The sequence below is a fragment of the Bos javanicus genome, chromosome 16 (genome assembly GCF_032452875.1).
Source record: "Bos javanicus breed banteng chromosome 16, ARS-OSU_banteng_1.0, whole genome shotgun sequence".
NCBI lineage: Eukaryota > Metazoa > Chordata > Mammalia > Artiodactyla > Bovidae > Bos > Bos javanicus.
In genome coordinates, this window is record NC_083883.1 from 34,332,723 (window position 1) to 34,352,891 (window position 20,169).

At 46.3% G+C, this 20,169-nt stretch overlaps 2 protein-coding genes across 15 annotated transcripts in view; one reads left to right on the top strand and one right to left on the bottom strand.

Moving 5' to 3' along the window:
- Positions 1 to 5,937, top strand: part of AKT3 (AKT serine/threonine kinase 3) — a 279,622-nt gene extending 273,685 nt beyond the window's left edge. For 6 of the 7 annotated variants that reach the window (XM_061382512.1, XM_061382509.1, XM_061382513.1 and 3 more), the window contains one exon: positions 374 to 5,937. In XM_061382512.1, coding sequence (XP_061238496.1) covers positions 374 to 459 — 86 coding nt within the window. In that variant the 3' untranslated portion in view covers positions 460 to 5,937. The remainder of the gene's footprint in view (positions 1 to 373) is intronic. The other variant, XR_009729912.1, reaches the window with a different exon arrangement.
- The window catches only part of SDCCAG8 (SHH signaling and ciliogenesis regulator SDCCAG8), a 244,759-nt gene continuing 230,135 nt past the window's right edge, over positions 5,546 to 20,169 (bottom strand). For 3 of the 8 annotated variants that reach the window (XM_061382507.1, XM_061382500.1, XM_061382508.1), the window contains 3 exons: positions 16,070 to 16,196; positions 13,851 to 13,948; positions 5,546 to 5,898 (listed from right to left, as the gene is read on the bottom strand). In XM_061382507.1, the coding sequence (XP_061238491.1) occupies positions 5,850 to 5,898; positions 13,851 to 13,948; positions 16,070 to 16,196 (274 nt within the window). In that variant the 3' untranslated portion in view covers positions 5,546 to 5,849. The remainder of the gene's footprint in view (positions 5,899 to 13,850; positions 13,949 to 16,069; positions 16,197 to 20,169) is intronic. The other 5 variants (XM_061382504.1, XM_061382503.1, XM_061382502.1 and 2 more) reach the window with 5 other exon arrangements.

A 20,169-nucleotide genomic window follows, 5' to 3' on the forward strand; every position in this document is an offset into this window, starting at 1 on the left:
AGATCATTTGTTCTTTTCTATTAAAAAATTTTTTTCATTTATTTATTTTAATTGGAGGCTAATTACACTATTGTGGTAGTTTTTGCCATACACCGACATGAATCTTTTCAATAGTTTTTCACAGTTTTGAGTCTTGAAATGTTAGTGTCATGAAGGAAATGATTTGATAGTATTATTTCTTCATAGATTATGTTTGAAAATGAGATGGTTTTTGAGGTAAGTGTATCCATTGTATATTCTATTGAGAGACACAAGTTTCTGGGAGCATTAGCCTCTGTTAATCTTTATTATGTTAGGAGTTAGAGCTATATAGACCAGATATTATGTTGCAAAAAATTAACATAAAATTAAAATAGCTGTTTCCTGCCCACAGATGATGAGGACGGTATGGACTGCATGGACAATGAGAGGCGGCCGCACTTCCCTCAATTTTCCTACTCTGCAAGTGGACGAGAATAAGTCTCTTTACTTCTGCTACTTCACTGTCATCTTAGGTTTATTACTGAAAATGATTCCTGGACATCACAGCAGTCCTAACTCTTACAAATGCAGGAGCACCTTCAGACATCCGAGACCAGTCCAAGGTCTTCACCCTTCGCCGCCTTTCACCCACATGAGAATACACATATACGCAGACACACTCGACATTTTTGTTTTTGCATGAAATTGTATCTCAGTCTAAGGTCTCATGCTGTTGCTGCTACTGTCTTACTATTATAGCAACTTTAAGAGGTAATTTTACAATCTTTGAAAGTCATGAGCCCACCATCGTTCATTTGTGCACCAACTGTCATCTTTTGATCTTTTAATTTTTGTTTTTCCCTAACAGTGAAGGCTAAATGATTCTAGGTACATTTTTTAACTTTCTAGACGATAAATCAAAAACGAATTAGACTAAGAAGATTTAGTTTTTAATTCAGAACAAGCAACTGTGGAAGCGTGGTGATGTGCATATGCAGAATCTTAGTAAAGCATATCAGCTGAGTGCATAAAATAGGTATGTACCAGTAAGATCCGGCTGGAATTCATTAGGAAGCATTTGAGAGAAGGACTGAACAACTGTTAAGATAGACAGATGCGTTTATAAATTGAAATGCCTGTTCAGTACTGCAGAGGAGGCCTGGTGTTCCACGTGGACGTCCAGATTTCATAGGCTCTTACTGGCAAAGGAACGTTGTTCTGCCAAGGAAGGAAGCGTGTGCACAGCAGAGTAGATGACTTAAGGGTCTCCGACATGATTTGCACCAGAGAGCATTTTATTTCCCCTGTGCTTGGAAACCTCTTCCCCTTCCTGATATTATCACCTCTGATGGCTGAAGAATGTAGACAGGTGTAACGATCCTGTTTTTCACCAAAATCTGTACACCGAGGTGAACAGGCGTTCACCTCATTTGTTTCAATTTGTTTTACTTTCAGTTCTACGTGAAATAGCTTTTTCTCAGATGTTAAAACTTCGAATGTCCTTTGATGATTTTGTTTGTATTGCAGTAGTATTTATTTTTTAGTGATGAGAACTGTACGTCATGTTAGCGAACGCAGCTCCGACGTACGTAAAATAGACTTCCTGCAGCTTCTTCTGACCCATGTGCAAGGAATGTGCACGCCCGTGAGGCTCATGCACTTTTTCTCCTGTGTAAAAAAAGTTTTGATGAGGCTCTGAAATTGTACATATAGATTAGAATTTGGCTTTGGGAGAAGAGATGCTGTCATTCAACCCCTTGGTGCTAAAAATGAGAAATCTTCAACTATCTATGCCAAGGGGTGGAAACAAATGGATGTTATATTTGCTATTTTGAGAATTGAAAGGTTATGATGGCCTGGCAACATGATATAATGAAGAAAATTGAGACCTGGATGATAAGAAATGGACTTTATTTTGCAAAATGAACACACCTCAAGTATTTACAAAGTGGGCGTAAAGGGTAAGGACCTGGTGTGTTTATTCTGATCATGGTACATTTATCACTGAACTAAGCCATCAGGGAGAAAAACAAAACAAAAAAGAACACCTCTGACTTTTCTTTTTCTGTATATACTCATGTCCTCAAATTCCAACATTTCTCACTGAAAGGGGACATGTACGCAAACCTCATCTTTCTCTTTCATTAATGATGATCTTCAGATTAAACCCTTTGGTGCTAGGAGCTGACATTTTCCAAAGCAGCCTATGAAGTCCAGGGGGCAGGGGGCCCTTGTTATGGCAAGCTGGAGGCCTCCTGACTCCATGGAGCCATCGTGGAGATGTATTTTAGTTAAACTATCTGACAGCTCCCAAATGGAAGACTACAGCGTGCCGTAGTGTTATGATTGCATTGTATGAAAGAGCAAGTGACTTTCTAAGTGGGATGAATCATATTCATATGCAGATGTCTTAGCCTCTTGATGCTGGAAGTGTGGGTTTATAGACAGGAAACCACTGCTGGCAGTGGGTGGACCACTGGGACTGACGGGGGGTTAAAGGGCATTTTACTAAGGCAGCTAAGACATATTCAGACATAGATTTTATCCTAATTTTTCATATCTCTATCTGAGTGAAGTTCATCCTTAGTACTGAGTAGGAAGTTACAGTCAATGATAGTTCATTCTTACTTACACATATAGCTCAACTTTTTTTTTTTTTTCCACTTGGAATTATGTTGAATGTTTCACTTTGACAAGGAAGTAGACTAGAAGGTATGTCCTGTAAGTTGTCTTGCATCCATTATGTAAAGAAGAAACAGGCGAGAGGAAGAGAGGGAAGCTGAGACTGGCTGGCATTCAGAGCATACATTTCTTCAGAGGGAAAGTATAATACCATACACTAAGCACACAGATGGTTTTGGTTTTTGGTTGTTTGTTTTTTTCCCCCCAAATCTTAAGGTGATTTCCATGACCTTGGCCAAGGACACTTCCTACGGATTAATGACAGCATTGACTGTGCCCCAGGCTGGCCACTCTGTACAGCCGGCTCCCCGTCCCCAGCTGGTGCCTGGGGCTTAGTCTCGTATCCCCTCTGAGATTCCGTTAGTGTCACACAAGGGTTTTCTTGGCTTCGATTTTGAGAATCCCTTACTTTCATTCCCTGATCTCAGTCAGCTGACATGGAAATACAAGAGACAAACAGAAACTGCGTATAGGAGATTCTAAAACTTCCCTGGTGCCTGCCCACAGCTGAAGTTTTGGATCCTGGCAGATGGAAAGGCCTGAACCTGGAGTCACTCTGTTGGGATAGCGGGAGTTCAGGCTTTGCAGACTCATTCCTGTACCGACTTTCACGAAGTCTGCCTCTTGGCCATAATGCAGCCATCTTGGAGGAAAATTGGCCGTTTCTGCGTGGATTTCTGGCAGGGCTGCTCAGAGCTTTGCTTTCCACACTAACTCCATAGCATTATTCCAGTGTTTCCCATTTCCCATACCTGATCTCCAGCTTCTCAAAGCTGACTGTTCTTGCAGGGGCCACTTGCTTCTCTTAGAGTCCATAGTAAGGGCCTTCCTTACTAACTGCAGGGTCTTTCTATTACACGTCAGTGTACACACTTTGCTGCTACTGTTTGTACTGTCTACAGTAGAATTTCCTTATCTTGCTCCTGGTAGTGCATTACAGGCAAGCATGAAATGTAAAGTATTTATTTAAATAAAAAGAAAAACCTCTAAATTGGTAATTGAATTACCTCCCTGTAGCTTTATAGTTTGTGACATTTCTTGACCTTGCTAGTTCTTTCGTTAGATCCGCACAAGATCTAGTCATCTGGTTAAGGATTTTAAGCAGACGCAACTACGAACCCAAGAAACTGTATTTACTCTTACTGTTGGTCATACTAAAACTGTTTCTTCCCTTCAGTCTATGACCCACAAGGATGTGAAATAACTACAAGAAACTGTTTTGTACACTGTGCATCCTTAGTATTTTTACACGTATATGATAGGGACGCACATTATTTTCCTTCGTACAGACAGCTTAAATAAAGCACTATGTCAATCTGCTACTTCTCTGTTTATTGTTGTTGGATGTGGTTCTGTAATCTCAGAAAACTGAATATCCTTCTTTTCTGAAAAGATGTAATAGGTCCACCTGGTATTACCGCATTCTAGGAAACAGGAAAGTACGTAAATTTCTTGTAGCTCGAAAAACACACAGGACTATTTTACTACTTCAATAAGATGGCAGTGGTGCAGCTACAAAAGGGCTGCTTCCAGGGGGTGCCGACTTCTCAGCGGTGGGTCTAGGAGGGATCTGTGAAGCTGGAGGTTGATCTTTGCGGAGATTTGTTAAGTCCCTAATAGTCCTCACATCAGGTGGTTTGACCCCAGAATTCTTAAGGAGTGTAGCTCATCAGCACTGTCTTCCTAATAATGTGTTGCTCTGCATACTTCCTTTCTTAAGAGTATATTTTTAAAACTTCATGGCAGATTAACCAACATAGAAATGGATAATAGATGGGTAGGATGGTTGGACTACAGTCTGATTTACCTAGGGTCATTTTGGATGGGGCCTTTTTCTGATTTTACCTCATAAACCTACAATTGATGAAACTTGGCTTTGCTCCTGTGACTAAGCCAGACAGAGGAACGGCTTTGGGACCAAAGTTGGTCAGGCCTGTATGCGCGTGTCGCACAGCCAAAGTGGAGGGCGTCCTAACACGTGCTCTTCTCTCAGAACCACTGGGGCTGACAGATCAGGAGGCTTCCATAAAGTGACCTCTGTATTTCTTTAAAGGTGCTATATTTTTAGAATATTGTATAATTTATTTACTGTCCCTGAAACAGAATTAGGGACAATTAATATATCTTACGTGACAACCTTTATGTCTAGCACAGTTGATGAAATCAAGAAAACTTCTGACTCTGAATAGAAGTTCTGTTCTTTCAGGCTTGAACCCTGTCCATGCTCAAGAGACTCGGATGGTCTTTGCGGGTGTATCATGCCACCGCCTCCGGAGCCTAGTCCACAGCCATCTGAGAGGCCATGATGGTGATGTGATGACGATGACCATAGATCTGTGCCAGGGAGAACGGCCCGAGGTTAGGGACTTGTCCCGACTGCAGCCTTGTCATCCTCAAGGACAACATAACACTTTCAGTGCCCATTTTTATTACTTTGAAGCATTCGAGGGCTTAATTGTGTATAGTAGAAATACTATTTTAAACTAAAATAATGATCTGTGTACAGATGTTTGATAGAACTTAAGTAAATTTTGTAATTTCACTGAGTATGTTTTTAGGCTCCTCTCAGTTACTCATATTGAAGGAAAAACATGACACCACCAAGCCAAAGATGCTTTTTGTCTGTTTTTGTTGTTAACGGAGTGGAGAGGACAATGCTCAGTGCTTCCTGGTGTCTTCTGATAGTGCACAAGTGAGCACGATGATAAGTAGTGGAGTCTTATGAGATGTTGATTAAAAGGAAATAAAGTTGAAGGATAATATGTATAGATCACCAAGAGGGAAAGAAACATGAATGGTAGGAAAAAGGTTTGATCCTTAATACCCTTTAGCCTAGTTAAAAATATGTGCCTTTTTTGGTGTGTTTTTTCCATCACTACAAGATATAAAGGAAACATTTCAATTTGAGTCTTCAAAAAATTCATTTATTGAAATTCGTATGTGTAACAGAGCATACAAATGAGCAGATATAAAAACATAATAACTTCAAGCCTTTTCTGAAAACATACACCAGGAGGTCTCCTCATCTAGTGTCAGACTTCAGCTCCAGCCTGTCCATCCTGCAGGGACCGCTTGGCAACGAATGTGGCGATGACGACGCAGCCCACCGCAGTCTGAGGTGGGGTCCACTGGGAAGGTCGCGGTGCATTGTGGCATATTACGTACAAATCAGATGAATGTAAATATCTCTTTGTAAATCATTTATTTCACTCTGTTTCATCCAGGTCAGCAATCAGATTGTGGCATGCTGGGTAACTGGAAAAAAAATGATAATAAAAAGTAAGTTTAAATAGATCACGTTCTTCAATGTGATTTGTCTTCTTGCTGGTTTAGTGACCTCTTTCCAAGTTTTTGGAGAAAATTATTTTGCCAAAAAATACAGTTGTATGTAAGCAATCATATGAAAAGTCTATAGGTGTGTAAGGTGAACTCTTATTTTAATGTTTTAAATTTGAAAACAAGCTATATTCTAGATATTTGTGTGTCTGAAGACAGAAAATAGCCAAAGATCCATCTCTTCCCCTGTGAACAGGAGAAAGGAGACATGGATTTGTGCCAGGAACTATTTACTGAAAACTACTCAGAATTAGAGTAAAACTAGACCAAAAAAAGAAAACCTGGATGTAGACTAAGTGTCCCTAAGAAATTCCTGGTGAAATGATACAAGCTAACACCTCCAAATGTTTAAATGCAGTGTGTTTTATCACATATAAAGGCATTTTCATATGGAAACCACCTCCCACATGCTGGAAGAAGGAATTTGGTAGATGTGGTCTCTTGGTTTTAAACAGGAATAAATGTTTCAAAACTAGCTCATGAGAGTTGGGTTGAGGGAGTCGCAGGTTAGTAAAGCACTGAATACTGCTGCCTGTCCTGGCTGACGTGGCTGTTCAGCTTAGTTTAAACCATGTCAGAAACCACTGGAGATAGTTAATGTTGCACAAGACATGTCCCAGGAAACTGCTCTGCATTGTGTGGGAAGATGACTTGCCTTGTAGGAGCGTGAAGTCACCAGGATGATGGGGACTAGATAGAGGGCTAAAATGATAACTACCGAATCCCAGTTTTCACTTCAAGAGACAAATGGGAAGGTAATGCAGGGATCTGGGCCCATCTGGTCTCTGTGACTGGGTGAGAGTCGTCTCCAAGAGAAGTAAGTGGGCTTTACACTCCCCAACAAAGACTGCCTGCACTGGTCAGGGCTCCTGTCTACCCAGCTTGAGCCACTGTTACTTGTGGAGGGTTTCCAAGATAGGACAGTGAGTGAAACCAAGATCAGTTTGCACAAGAAAAATACGAAAATTAGTCGGTTGCCTTTTTTTAAAAAATGAGAAAATGTTCACTTGTCAAGTAGATTTCCCAGTGTGAGACACTCGTGATTTTTTAACGAGCAAGTCTGAGTTTCAACAAGGTGATCTGAGCGTCAGGTGTGCACCCCCAACCACACAGAGCGGGAGGCCCCAGGTGTGGTGAGGAAGTAGTGGGGTCTGTATGTGGCTCTCTGGGGGCTGGGGAGGTGGATGGGCCCTCTTCTGTGGTGCCCACAGGGCTCCTGGATTGCCACAGGGAGGCCAGGGAGCCCCAGAGCCCTGCCACTGCAGAAAGAGTGCCCCTGTTTGCATCAAACATGTGATCTCCATGAGCCGATTGGCCTCCTGGTCCTGACGGAAATGATCAGTGGGCTTGAATGGCCTGCCTGTCCCCTAGCTAGGCAGACGGCCTGCCCACCATGTGCTCTGGAGAGGGAGGCTGGCTTTGTAACTTTAGAGATTCAAGGACATCTTTGACTACAAGGATAAGTATAAACCACAACAGACAAATTTCAAAAAAAAATTTCAAACTTGAGGTAGAAAACACCTATAATGTGAACAACACAGGACAGTAAAGACCTTAAGTAGAACGGAACCATGTTGCAGAACTTTTTTAAACCCATGTTCCAGGAAATAGGTATTTCTCACACGAGTCTCTTCAGTTCCCACCAGGAACTGACCCGTCACCCGGCCCATTCCTCCTAGTGCTCCTGCAGGGGTCAACCTGAGATTCCTGGGAGCAATCAAAGGTTTTCTCTTTTGTTTGGTTTTGCAAAGCCCTGTATTCCTCCCCACTTTCATATCACAGAACTTCCTGTTCACTGCCTGATGCGTCAGGAGCACTCAGCAAATGTGACTGAATGAATAATTACCCTATAATGTCATTGTGTTCCTGCTAACCAGCTCTTGGTGTCACCCTCAGATGGTTGGATCTTTAGTAAAGAATGTTTCTTGGTTTTTCCCCCTAACCGTGAGCATGTCCAGAGAGAGAGAAGCTTTAGTTACTGCCAATATCTGGCCCCTCCCTGCTTGGCTCAGGTGGTAAAGAATCTGCCTGCAATGCAGGAGAACGGGGTTCGATCCCTGAGTTGGGAAGATCCCCTGGAGAAGCAAATGGCAACCCACTCCAGTATTCTTGCCTGGAGAATTCGTGTGGACAGAAGAGCCCTACAGTCCTTGGGGTCACAAAGAGTTGGATACGACTGAGCAACTAACACTACACTACTAACATCTACTCATCTGCCATCACTTAGGATGTCAGCCATGCCTATTTCCAGAAAGGGGGCTCATCGTCCACACCACAGTGGTCGTGGTCTGGCTGTATGTTCCAGTGGGATGCAGCCAGTGTGAGCTGTGGCTGGGGCCCTCGGCCACCCTCTTCCCATCACTGTGCCTTCAGGCTTGTCGCCAGGGCCCCTCGCCGTGGCCCGTGGGCGCTCTGGCCACACCTGCAGTCGTTGGTGGCTGCCCCCTAGAGGGCGGAGGGCTGACAGCCCCCTGGCAGCTGCTGCTCTGAAGGGTTGTCCACGGATGACATAAATGCTCCACAACTGCAAGCCCAGATCACTGACTTGTTTTCTTTTTAAACACTAACAGAGCCTTCGCTCCACAAACCCTGACTTGTGCGTCTAATTTTTTACTGAAGTTTAACTTAATTCAGAGTTTAAAAAATGAGTCTCTCTGGGTGATCTGAACGGTTCCCCAAGCAACCACACCTGGGGTCCAGCCCAGCCTTCTCTGTTTTCCTCCCAAGCCTGTGGCCCTGGGATGCTGAGGCACCAGCGAGGCCTCATGGGGAGGCTCAGAGCCCGGCCTGCCCCGTGTTTCCATCTGTCTCTTCTCCACGCGTCTCCACGTGGCCTCTTAGCAGCCCCTCCAAGTGGAATATCTCCCCTTCTGGCTCCCTTCTTTGCTCATGTGTACATCTTCTGTCTCTGACCAGGATTTAAAAAAAAAAAAGAACCTGTTCCTCAGGACTCTGGGCAGAAAAGCATCTATTTTTAACTCAAGAGGACAGAATCCCTCCCCCAGCCTCCATGTGGGGTATTTCAGAGCTCGGCCTCAGTTGACGGAGCTCCAGGGAAGCCTCCAGTACCTGCCTCCTGCTGCCCCCTTTGGGAGCCAGGCCACAGCTCTGTAGCTGCTCATCTAGGGCCGAGCTCTAGGCCGCTGCCTGAGAGAGAAGACCCCCATCTCCCCCTTCCATGCAGCCCAAGGCCCGGGGAATGAACACCAGTCTCTGGAAGTTCGTTTTCCTGCCCATTCATTTCCCAGCTGTATTCACTCCACCTCTCTGGGCCTGACTTTTCAACCTGTGCAGAAAGATGTTAAATGATTTCTCTGGCCGTTTCAAGCCTACAGTGACCTCAGTGCCACCCTGGTGGATGCTGTCTTCTGGGCTCTGGTAATGCAGAGAGCTCCCTTTTAAAAGGAAACTGGTCCTATTACTTTTTTTTTTTTTTTTTTTAAACCAGAAATTGACTGATGGACTGATGTGGAAGCTAAAAACGTAACTGAAGTGGTCTAGAACTGAGATTTGAACCCAGGAAGTTTGACCTCAAACTCCAGGCTCTCTTTAATGCTATTCCAACCAACTTAGTGAAAGAGCCACCAAGTTTGGTGTTTGTGGGTTTAAGCAGCAGTCAGATATATCAAGCAACCTGAACTATATAAGGCACATGACCTATGGATGGTCATTAACTTGTCTTCCCCAGTCCTGTGGAACTCTGTGGAAACGCGACTCAGACGTGACCACTGACCTGTTGGAAGGCAGTTCTCCGCCAACACAGGGCTCACGGTTGCAGACTCCAGGTCAAGAGGGGCCTGCCTCTGCCCTGCACAAGTCACCAAAGCTCTGGCTGAACCGCCTTCCCCTCCGGCTGGCGCAGCTGCCAAATGGGCAGGAGTTCACAGCAAGGTCGCCGCAGACCCTCATTTTATTCTTCCCCCATGGCTGCCCGGCTGGGCCCCAGACAATGAAAGCTCTGTGGCAGTCAGAGTTCAAGCTCCATTTTCCCTGAACTCTGGGGCCTGGGTTTGCTGCCTCTGGGCTCCAACACAGGAAAAGAACTAGAGAAGCCAGAAGATGGCACCGGTAGAGGCAGGACAGACTTTCTTACAGAAAGAAAGTAAAGACAGTGATTCCTTAGCTTCCTGGAAAACAGCACCTCGATGTGGACTTGGGACTTGAGACATGGGGGAAAGCAGGGGACCCCATGCACGGACAGGAGTGGTCAGGTGGGAGGATCCACTAGCCAATGGCTGGCATCTGCTCACCATCTCTTCCCCAGAGCACACTCCAACACATGCGACGGATCCTGCCACCGTCCGCGGGATCCCGACTTTGTCATCTTCCAGCTTTCTTGAATCCCATGAGTCACGAGAAACTTCCCCTGCACATGGGCAGGGGTCTGTGTTTTGTACGAACCGTGTTTCCATGGTAAATAGATTTTTAAGAATTTCCCAAAGGACAGACAGTGTCACCAACAGCAGAGAGTGGAGCCTCTGGCTGCCTCATGTTTGAAAGCGTTAAAAATAAAGACAACATTGACATTTGGGGTTGTAATGTGACGGAATTACAGTCTTTTAAAGGCAAGAACCACTTATCTACACTACATGTAATATTCAGTGTTTTGTTCACTTGTCTAATTGGATTAAAATATTTAGCTCCCTTTAAAATCTTGATTGTGAATTTATATTGCAAAATGTAATGTCTGACTCGGGAAGCAATAAGTGGAGCAAATGTATCTGAAGCAATGTTAAATTCAATGTATTTTTCTTCCATAAGTCTTATTCTGAAATTATTCACTCTTGGACAAAGTGAACTGTTAGCAGAAGAGCAAGTTTGGCTTCAATAAAGCTGTATGCACTTTTCAATATTAATTAACACACAGGGCCTTCAGTTGAAAAAAAGAAAAAGTTAAACTATGCTATTTGAATTGCTTGAGGAAGCTTCCCTGAGGGTCACAAGACCCCTGTGTTAGAAATGTGGCACCAGGGGGTCTTACGTCATTCTTTTACAACACTCAGGCAGCAGGGAGTTAATGACATTTTAGCTGCATATGTTCAAGTTTATTTAAAAAAATATGCAAGTCACTTCGGTTGACAGTGTCTTGTACACAGTTTTGAAAGAATCAGGGCAAACTTTAACAGAGTCAGTTTTTATTTGAAAAATATTTTCTGGGAATGTATCAGTGTTTATTTTTGAGACTGACAATTCGGGTGAAAATCAGGATAAAAACAAAAAAACAACAATTTGGTTGAAATCAAATTGTTTGTTTTCATCTATTTAGAATTCTTTCCAAAAAAATCTTGGTTCAGGAGGAGGCTTTTTAATTTATTTTATTCAGTGTATTTGCTGTTCTATCAAGCACCATCTGTCCTGCAGGTAGCTAGCTTCATGAAAGTGCTGACTTAACTGGGTGAAGGCCCCCCGGGCTCAAAGAAGGCCCACCACAGACTCTGTGTACACCTCCAAGTCTCTGCTGGGTGACCCTACAGCTTGGTTTGCGGGCACTCAAGGGAGCTAAGCCGCGCTCCCTGGAGCTCACATTTCTGAAGGCTCTCCCCTCCCTTTCCTTCAGGTCACAAATGGGCCTTTCCTCCCTTTGTCATCATCTGTTGCCTTTGTTTCTTGTGCTTGTTTTCAGCTCTCTTTATGAATCCTTTGGTGTAGCGAGATAATGTCCGTGATTTTGAATATAATCACATATGTCTGCTGGATCCATACACAAGTTTAAATCAAATTAGAAAGTGAATTCACTGCCAAAAATGCTCAAAAGTCATAGGGCCAACTGATTAATCACCCATCAGTCAGCTTCAGATGCTGTTTTCTAAACTGGGACTACAAAGACATCTCTCCCCGACTGAACACTGAGGATGGAATCAAGCAGTCTGTTGGGACAGAGCTATCTTGGCTGAAACCATATCCACCACCAGAGAAACATACAAATAAAATAATCTTGGTATAAATGACATCCTCTAAGTGGACAGATAATTTCCAAACTCTCCCCTCTCTCAGATGCCATTCTCCCCAAGAAAAGACTCTAATTTCCTTACCAGCTGGAGCCACCCTTCCTGGCCAGATGTTAGAGCCCCAGGCCCTGGGTCACAGACCTCTGACCCGGCTCCCAGCTGTCAGCCCTTACCAAAACTCCTCTGGGACCCAAGTTCCACATACTAGACACCCCCGCAACCCCCTCCAGCCACAGGCACTACCACAGAGCTGGTCCTCTACTGGTCCCTGAAAAGCACAGAGGAGAATCGTGTTTGCAGTGTAAAGCTGGGTTAGTGTTTTCACGTCTCGTTTCTCCCGAAGAACTAACATAGCATTTCATGATGTTTTAAAAGCTATTTTTCCAGAAGGTTTTTCTCCAAGAGAGAAGCAGGAGATTCATAAAGCCATTGTTTTCCATCAGTCCTAAACTGAGAACAAGTCAGAAAAGCAGCCTTGAACTCCACGATCATCAGACTGAACCACGTCCACTGGGTAAGCCACAGGGCTGGCCTAGCTCTCGCTGGACTGGCCACCACAGGCCCGCAGCGTTTCAGGGGATACAGGAACTCTCACGGCCAAAAAACGTCACAGCGGCAGTTAGGACTATGACCACCGGCCAGGCATGTTGTCGTGCATGTTTCAGAAGTTCAGCAGAAACAATTCAGAATAATAAAGCCTTCTGAACAGGCTAGATGTTTCCTGTCGGAGGCCACAGGCCAACCCGAACTTGTCATCTGCTTCGGCACAGGACTGAGGCATAGGAGCAAATTGGAGGGATGTGACTCAGCTTTAGAGCAGCTGCCCAGGCCAGAAAATATCCATTCTCTTGTGAGAATTCAATGGATAGAGATTTTTAGAGGCTGACATGCAAAATTAAGTTATCGTGCTTAATTCATCCAGGCTGGGAAAATGGAAGCCTTTAGCTAAACAACCCTGAAACCAGAGATAAACCAGAGGACTCTCTCTGGGAGAAAGGTGGGTGTGGACTTGGTGTGTCTGGTCACTCCAGAACCCTCAGGAGGCAGCAGGCACCCTCTGAATACCTGCTGTGGACAAACAGCATCTTCGAGGCCTCATCAGAAGCTAAACGCAACAGTTCAAATTCATTTTGGGGCAAAAATAGGTCTAAATACCACACTCGGGTACAAAGGGTAGGCCTTTGATTTAGAGAGTAGAAACCTGCCTGGGCTCCTGCCTCATCTTTGAACGCTAGGACTTGCTACCGAAAGCCAGCATTTTCTTGCCCAAATTTCCTTTGCCATGTCCACATTAAAATAACTCCAAATGTAATATCTGAATCTGAAAGATCCCTTTACAGACGAGCCAGAGGGGCCAGTATCAGATAGCATAGGATGTCAAATCATTTCTGTTGCTTCAGGCAAAGGGGGAAAAAAAAGCTTTGCTGATTTTTCTGAAGAATTTTGAAGAATTTAATCTTTTTTTCTTTTTTTAAAATGCATTTTACAAAAATTTCACAATCCATTTGGCAATTATTGGGTTTTTTAAAGCCCTGGATGAGGTTTCTAAGCATCGATGACCCATGTTAAGTTCTAAGTGGACTGTAAGGTAGGCAGATGGGGAGTTAAAAGGCAAACCCCAGAAGATAACGCTCTGGCCCAGAGTGGAGGGGAGGCTGCCACGTGCTTGGAGCTTGTGTGCAAGACTCTCCACAGCCCACATTCTGAAGTCCTTCTCGGCTCTCAGAGGCCAGTAGCTCCACTCATGCCCTGAGTTCCTCCAGCTGCCTGGAGGCCCGATGGCCCCAACCTTTGGCTGGCACCACCCAGGGCCCCCTCCCACCTTTCAGGGCCACCCAGCACTCCCCCGACCCCACCTTGAGGACCTGCCCAGAAAGCTGAGTGCTGGTCGTGGTTGGGCCACACAAGTGCAGGATGAGGTACCTGGGCACGTCGGAGGAGCTGGGTAACAGGAGTGCACATCGTTCCATGGCCGCTGCCCCACAGAATCTCTGCCCGACCTGTGCTTCTCCCGGGACCTTCTCCAGTTTGAGAAAGAGAGAGGAAAAGAAAAACCCTGACATTTCTTCACCTGCAATACGCCAGAGAGCCTGCCACGCACCTCACAGCTGCCCTCGTTTGCTTTCCAGTGTCCCTTTGAGTTAGGCTGGTATGCTGCCCGCTATGCAGGTGTGGACATTGAGGCTTAGAAGAGACTTCAACTTGTTCAGGCCCTAGTGACATGGATGCACTCTGGACTCATTCTCTGTTCTTTCTGCCTCCCAACACTTTCAGAGGCTCTCAATCCCTAGTGTCTTCCAGAATTATCCAAACAGCTTGTTAAGATGCAGATTCCTGGGCCCTGCTCCCAGAGATGCTGTCTGGTGTGTGTGGGGAGAGGCCCTGGGACCATGTTCCTGGATGACCGTGTGATTGTAAGGCGTGTAGAATAGCCTCTTGGGAGCAGGCAGTGCAGGTGTGTCTCCAGCCCAGGGCCTGAGCTCAGCCACTGGTTCCTAGAGGTGCTCACTCACTCAGTGGAACCACTGAGGACTTTGCAGAGGGCTCTGGCGGGCTGAGTGGGAAAAATCATGCAGAGGACAGAGGCTCCTCAATACCCTGCCCAGGGGGGTATGGTAAGGGTAACGTAATACCCAGAAAGTGTATTTGGGCTCATGGTCATTTTGGAAATAGAATGAGACGACTTCTCATCATTTTCACTTCCAGATGCATTTTTCCCATTAATCATTCCGAGCACTTGCTTCATGGTGTCTCCCAGGCACTCGTGGGGCACCCCGGCGCACTCCTGATTAGAGGCTGAGGCCTCGGCCAGCCCGTGGACCACCTCCTCATCCTAACTGACTACTCAATGGGGTAAAAAGCCCAGCCTCTTAGACAGGAAGAGAAGCAATGTGGGAGAAGACAGTTTCATTCCATCCTCCAACTCCACTGTCCCTGCCGCTGGCCACAGACCTAACCTGAACAGGGAAAGTCTGGATCACGGAGTCAGACTTCAGCTCCGTTTTCAGTGTCCCTACTTGCTAGCTGTATGCTCTTGTTTGAGTCTCGGTTTCCCTATCTTTAAGACAGAGACAATAATCAATCTTGCAAGCGTGTTCAAGGATACAGGGAGTTAATGTGTTTTATCTATGTACCACTCCCACACCCTCTGCAAGCACTCCAGACATTAGCTCAATTACCAATCAGCTGTTTTAAAACAAGACTCCTAAATTCTGTTCACAAGGACTCCCCTAATTGGGAGCATGCCTTTCCTCCACCAATTCAAACTACACACATCCTCCAGTGGCAGTTCAAAGCCAACCTCCTCCAGAAAGGCTCCTGACCACTGCAGCCCGGCCCACTCTCCCACCTCCTGCACCCCTCAGCGGGGGTGCCCTCACGGTGCTGCCCTGTGTGGCTCGGTGCTTCACTGTGGGTTGCTCTCCTGTGCAAACTTTAGCTCCCGAAAGAGGACAGGTCCAGGGCCCACACATCCCTTCACTGTGCCCAGAACAGTCTTCAGGGTCTCCCTCCCAGCTTATTCGCTAACCCATGTGACCCCTGGGAATTTCAGCCTAGTAAGACACAGCTCTGTCACAGGAGGGACGAGTGGAGAGAGTAGCATGGAAGCATATACACTACATATGTAAAAGAGACAGCCAGTGGAAATTAGCTGGCTGACTTGGGGAACTCAAACCAAGGTTCTGTAACAACTAGAGGTGTGGGAAAGGGTGGGAGGTGGGAGGAGGTTCAAGAGGGAAGGGACATACGTGTAGTTAGTGTTAGTCGGTCAATCGTGTCCAGCTCTTTTGCGACCCCACGGACTGTAGCCTGCCAGGCTCCTCTGTCCATGGAGTTCTCCAGGCAAGAATACTGGAGTGGGTAGCCATTCTCTTCTCCAGGGGAGCTTCCCAACCCAGGGATTGAACCCAGGTCTCTTGCATTGCAGATAGATTTTTTTTTAACCATCTGAGCCACCAGGGAACCCCAGTATACATATGTATACTTATGGTTAATTCATGCCGATTTATGGCAGAAACCAAAGCAATATTGTAAAACAATTATCCTCCCATTAAAAATAAATAAAATTTTTAAAAAGGATAAGGAAAAGACCACGTGCACCGCAGTGTGTTCTCCAGTGGGTGAGGTGCCACGCACGGTACCTGGGATCTCAGATGTCCCACCTCTTCCGATAGGCTCTGTCTCTCCAGCAGAAGCTGGTTCTGCTTGTTGAGGAGCTGCACCAGCTGCTGGGCCGTGGCGTGGCTGTGCTTGTCCAGCTGCTTCAGCCTGGAGAAAAAGCCACCGCAGAATTAGAGACGGTTTCTGAGAACCGGGGGACAAAGACGTCCTCTCGCTCCCTGTATTCCCCTGCTCTGGGTGTGGGAGGGAAGCTCCTGAAGTGAGCTAGAAGCTGGAGGTCGGAGGCACCTGGACACACTCCTTCAGGGCAATGGAATTTTATCAAATGTGAAAGGGAACTGAGAGTCTTTTCGGTGAGTTGTTATTTAGGGAGCACACAGATAAAACTCAAGAAAAACTCAAATCTTAAACTCACAGAGCTCAAAGATGAGGGGGCCTGAGTGCCTCCACTGTTCGGCGGGAAACGTCTCTGGCAGGCTGGAGCAAACGGCCGGCCGCGGCTGGGGACGTGGGTGAGGGAAGGCGGAAACACTGAACTAAGGGTTTTCCATTATTAATCACTCAGTCAATCACGAGCTCCGGCATCGCTGACCAGATGTCTTTAAAGATCCTATATTTGTCATTCTGCTGATGGACTCTCCCCTCCAGACTTGCTAATTCACTCAAACTATTATCCACATTTGTCCAAAGACAGCTTCCTACAACCAGTAGCACACTCACCCATGGAAATGTAGGCCTTGGATTAAATTTAGCCTTGAACAACTACCGAGAACTGGTCTGTGAAGAAGTTGGGTAGATCATATGCCCTTCCTCATGGTCCTCGTCGACCAAAAGCACCAGCAGTGAAATTAAGTTCTGTTTTCACAAGAAAACTCCAGGCTACATATCCCACAGTGAGTCAAGAAATTCGAAGACTGTTCTGGAGACACTGGGCTCAACCCACCCTCCGTTCAAGCTCTCTGACGGCTGCGTTTGGGGGGGAGGGGCTTTGAGCACAACTGAATGTCTGCGAGGACAGACATTTAGGACTCGGGGAGCAATGGGTAGACTTGTTTGCTAAAAGTGATGCAGCATCTGGAGACAGGTGAACCTAAAACTGCACCCTGGGAAACCTAACAGTGGTCTAGTACTTGATTCACACTGGCCTCAGAGTCCTCTGCCTCCTGCACCCCTCCCCACTGCCCAGGTGGCACCTACTGCCTGACCCGCCCCCTTCTCAAGCTCTGAGTGGTTGTTCAAGCTGCCCCACCAGGCACACTTACTGCAACCCAGTCCACACCCCTGCACCCTCCTAAGAAGCACTCCGTGCTCCGGGTTTTCAGTCACACCTGGCTTTCTACCACCCCTCCTCCAAATTCCACATTGCAAGGATGAGAGGTCTGAACTGAAGATACTGGGGCAGGCATCTAGCAGGCACTGCACATGCTCTCCTGGTAGGAGCCAGCTCTGGCTGTGCCCACAAGCCTATGCCCCACCCCCTGCCCACGGCTGCTTCTGGAGAGAGCAAGGACCAAGGACAAGGCTTAGATCCTCCTTCCTGTGTTTGTAGCTGCCAAGGAATGATGCTGAAGTTGAAACTCCAGTACTTTGGCCACCTCATGTGAAGAGTTGACTCATTGGAAAAGACTCTGATGCTGGGACGGGTTGGGGGCAGGAGGAGAAGGGGACAACAGAGGATGAGATGGCTGGATGGCATCACCGACTCGATGGACGTGGGTTTGGGTGAACTCTGGGAGTTGGTGATGGACAGGGAGGCCTGGCGTGCTGCGATTCATGGGGTCGCAAAGAGTTGGACACGACTGAGCGACTGAACTGAACTGAACTGAACTGAAGACCAGGTTCCCCTGATGGCTCAGATGGTAAAGAATCTGCCTGCAATGGAGGAGACCCAGGTTTGATCCCTGGGTCATGAAGATCCTTTGGAGAAGGGAATGACAACCCACTCCAGTATTCTTGCCTGGAGAATCCCATGGACAGAGGAGCCTGGCAGGCTACAGTCTGTGGGGTCACAAAGAGTCAGACACGACTGAGCGACGAACACTTTCACTTTAACTTTAGGACAAGATTCAGGGTCTCCCTCGCCCAGAGCCTGGGCTACAGTCTGGTCCTGTCCATCCATGTATGAGCACTTTCTTGCATCTGTACTACATGAAGTACAATGCCCACCTCCCTTGCCCCCATTACGGTCCCTCTAATATGGGAGGAGAGAAAAATAAGTTCCCATGGCATTGCAGCTTTGGGAAGCCCAGTCTGCCCCTACTGCCACCGACCATGCTCTTACGTGGAGCAATTTTTCCTGAGAACAAAATCTCAAAACTACCCCATTGGCATCAGACCAAACCGAAGTTTTCCTCTATAGCATCCTCAGCATGGAGAGGCTGGGAGAAGCAAGAACATTCAGGAAGCAGAGAAGCCAGGCCAGCTGGCTTCAGTGGGTGGGGAGCCTGGCAAAGGGGGGCACTATGCCCAGGCTCATCCAGCAGCTGATCTGAGTAGTGACTCTGCTCTCCAGCACTGGAGTGGGCACCAGTGAAGATACAGAGATGTTGAGAACAGCCTTGCCCTTGAGAAGCAAACTATCTAACAATCAGACAAGCAAAAAACCTCCTCACTTGCAGGGAAGCACTGTAAACCACCATGTGGAGATGGCTTTCCCCTCCAATCAAGTCTTGGGTGTAGAGAGAGCCACAGACTAAGAGTTATTGAGATAGCAGCCCACTGGCTTCATGTTTGCTTAGAACAAATGAAACAGAAACATGTGATAAATAGGTGATACCATCAAGGCTTAAAGTCAAGAAGGTTCCAGGAGTGGTCACCCTCCATGAGGTTCTTGCTCTGTGAATTGATCAATGAGATAATATTCAGGCTAATAGATGGGTTTGGTGTGTAGTTATGGGGTCCTGAAAAGAGTGGCTACCTGATCCAGGGCTCTGGGCTGAGCCAAAGCCTGTTTGCACAGCATAAACAGCCAGCCATGGGCTGGCCACACCACTCACCACCAGAAATGGGATTGGTTCCTGCCTAGACCCTCCTCCAAAGGAGCCCCAGAAGAACGTAGATGAGGCTCAGCTGGCCGTGTTCTGCAAACTGTGGGCCTTGGATCCCTGCAGCAGTCACGCAGGAGCCCAGGCCCACCCAGACCAGATCAATCAAGTCCCAGGTGCGAGCCTTTCATCAGGGTTTTCCCGCAGGAAAGTGACAGTGTTAGTCGTTCAGTCATGTCTGACTCTTTGTGACCCCAACGACTGTAGCCCACCAGGCTCCTCTGTCTGTGGAATTCTCCAGTCAAGAATACAGGAGTGGGTTGCTATTTCCTTCTCCAGGGGATCTTCCCAGCCCAGGGATTGAACGTGGGTCTCCTGCATTGCAGGCAGACTCTTGACTGACTGAGCCACCAGGGAAGCCCTTCCTTCCTGTGGAAGCACAACTGATAAAAGGAGTGAGACCTGAAGGAAAGTCCTGCCTTCCCTTCAGAAGCTGAAGCCTCACTAGCTTCACAGCCGAAGAGCCAAGGATGGACTCACTGTGACTCAACCCGAACTCCTCTAAGGAGGCCCTTTAAAAAATACGCTTCCTCTTTTTTTAGAGTCAGCCAACATCATGCCACTTTACTACAGCAATAAAGTCAATAAAACAAGCTCAGAAAAAGTAAAAACAACAACAAAACCCAAACTCACATTTGTTAAAAAAAAAAAAATAAAGCCAACAATCCAGATTTTACATAAAAAGGACTTTGTTAAGGAAATATATTAGTATTTCAATGGTAGCCCTCTCAAGGCCTATTTTGAATATTGGGAAAACAGATTTTTTTAAAAAAGTTAAATAGTTCTTTTTTGTAACCGCTTTCCCCAAACGCTGTACAACCCAGCCCACCCTATTCACGAATGCTTTATTACTGTCAGTTAGCTTTTTGGGGGTGTCCTACTGGCACATACACTGTCTTTTATTTTCCGTGGTGGTTGCTGCTCTCATTTTTGTTGTCCTTCTAAGTTCACGTCTTCATCCAATCCCAGCTGCAGCCACCACCACAAACAATAGCTAACGTTTGCTGAGCCTCTGAGCTCACCCCTCCATTAAAACTCACTACAGTCCTAAGAGCTATGGCCAGGATTATTATCCT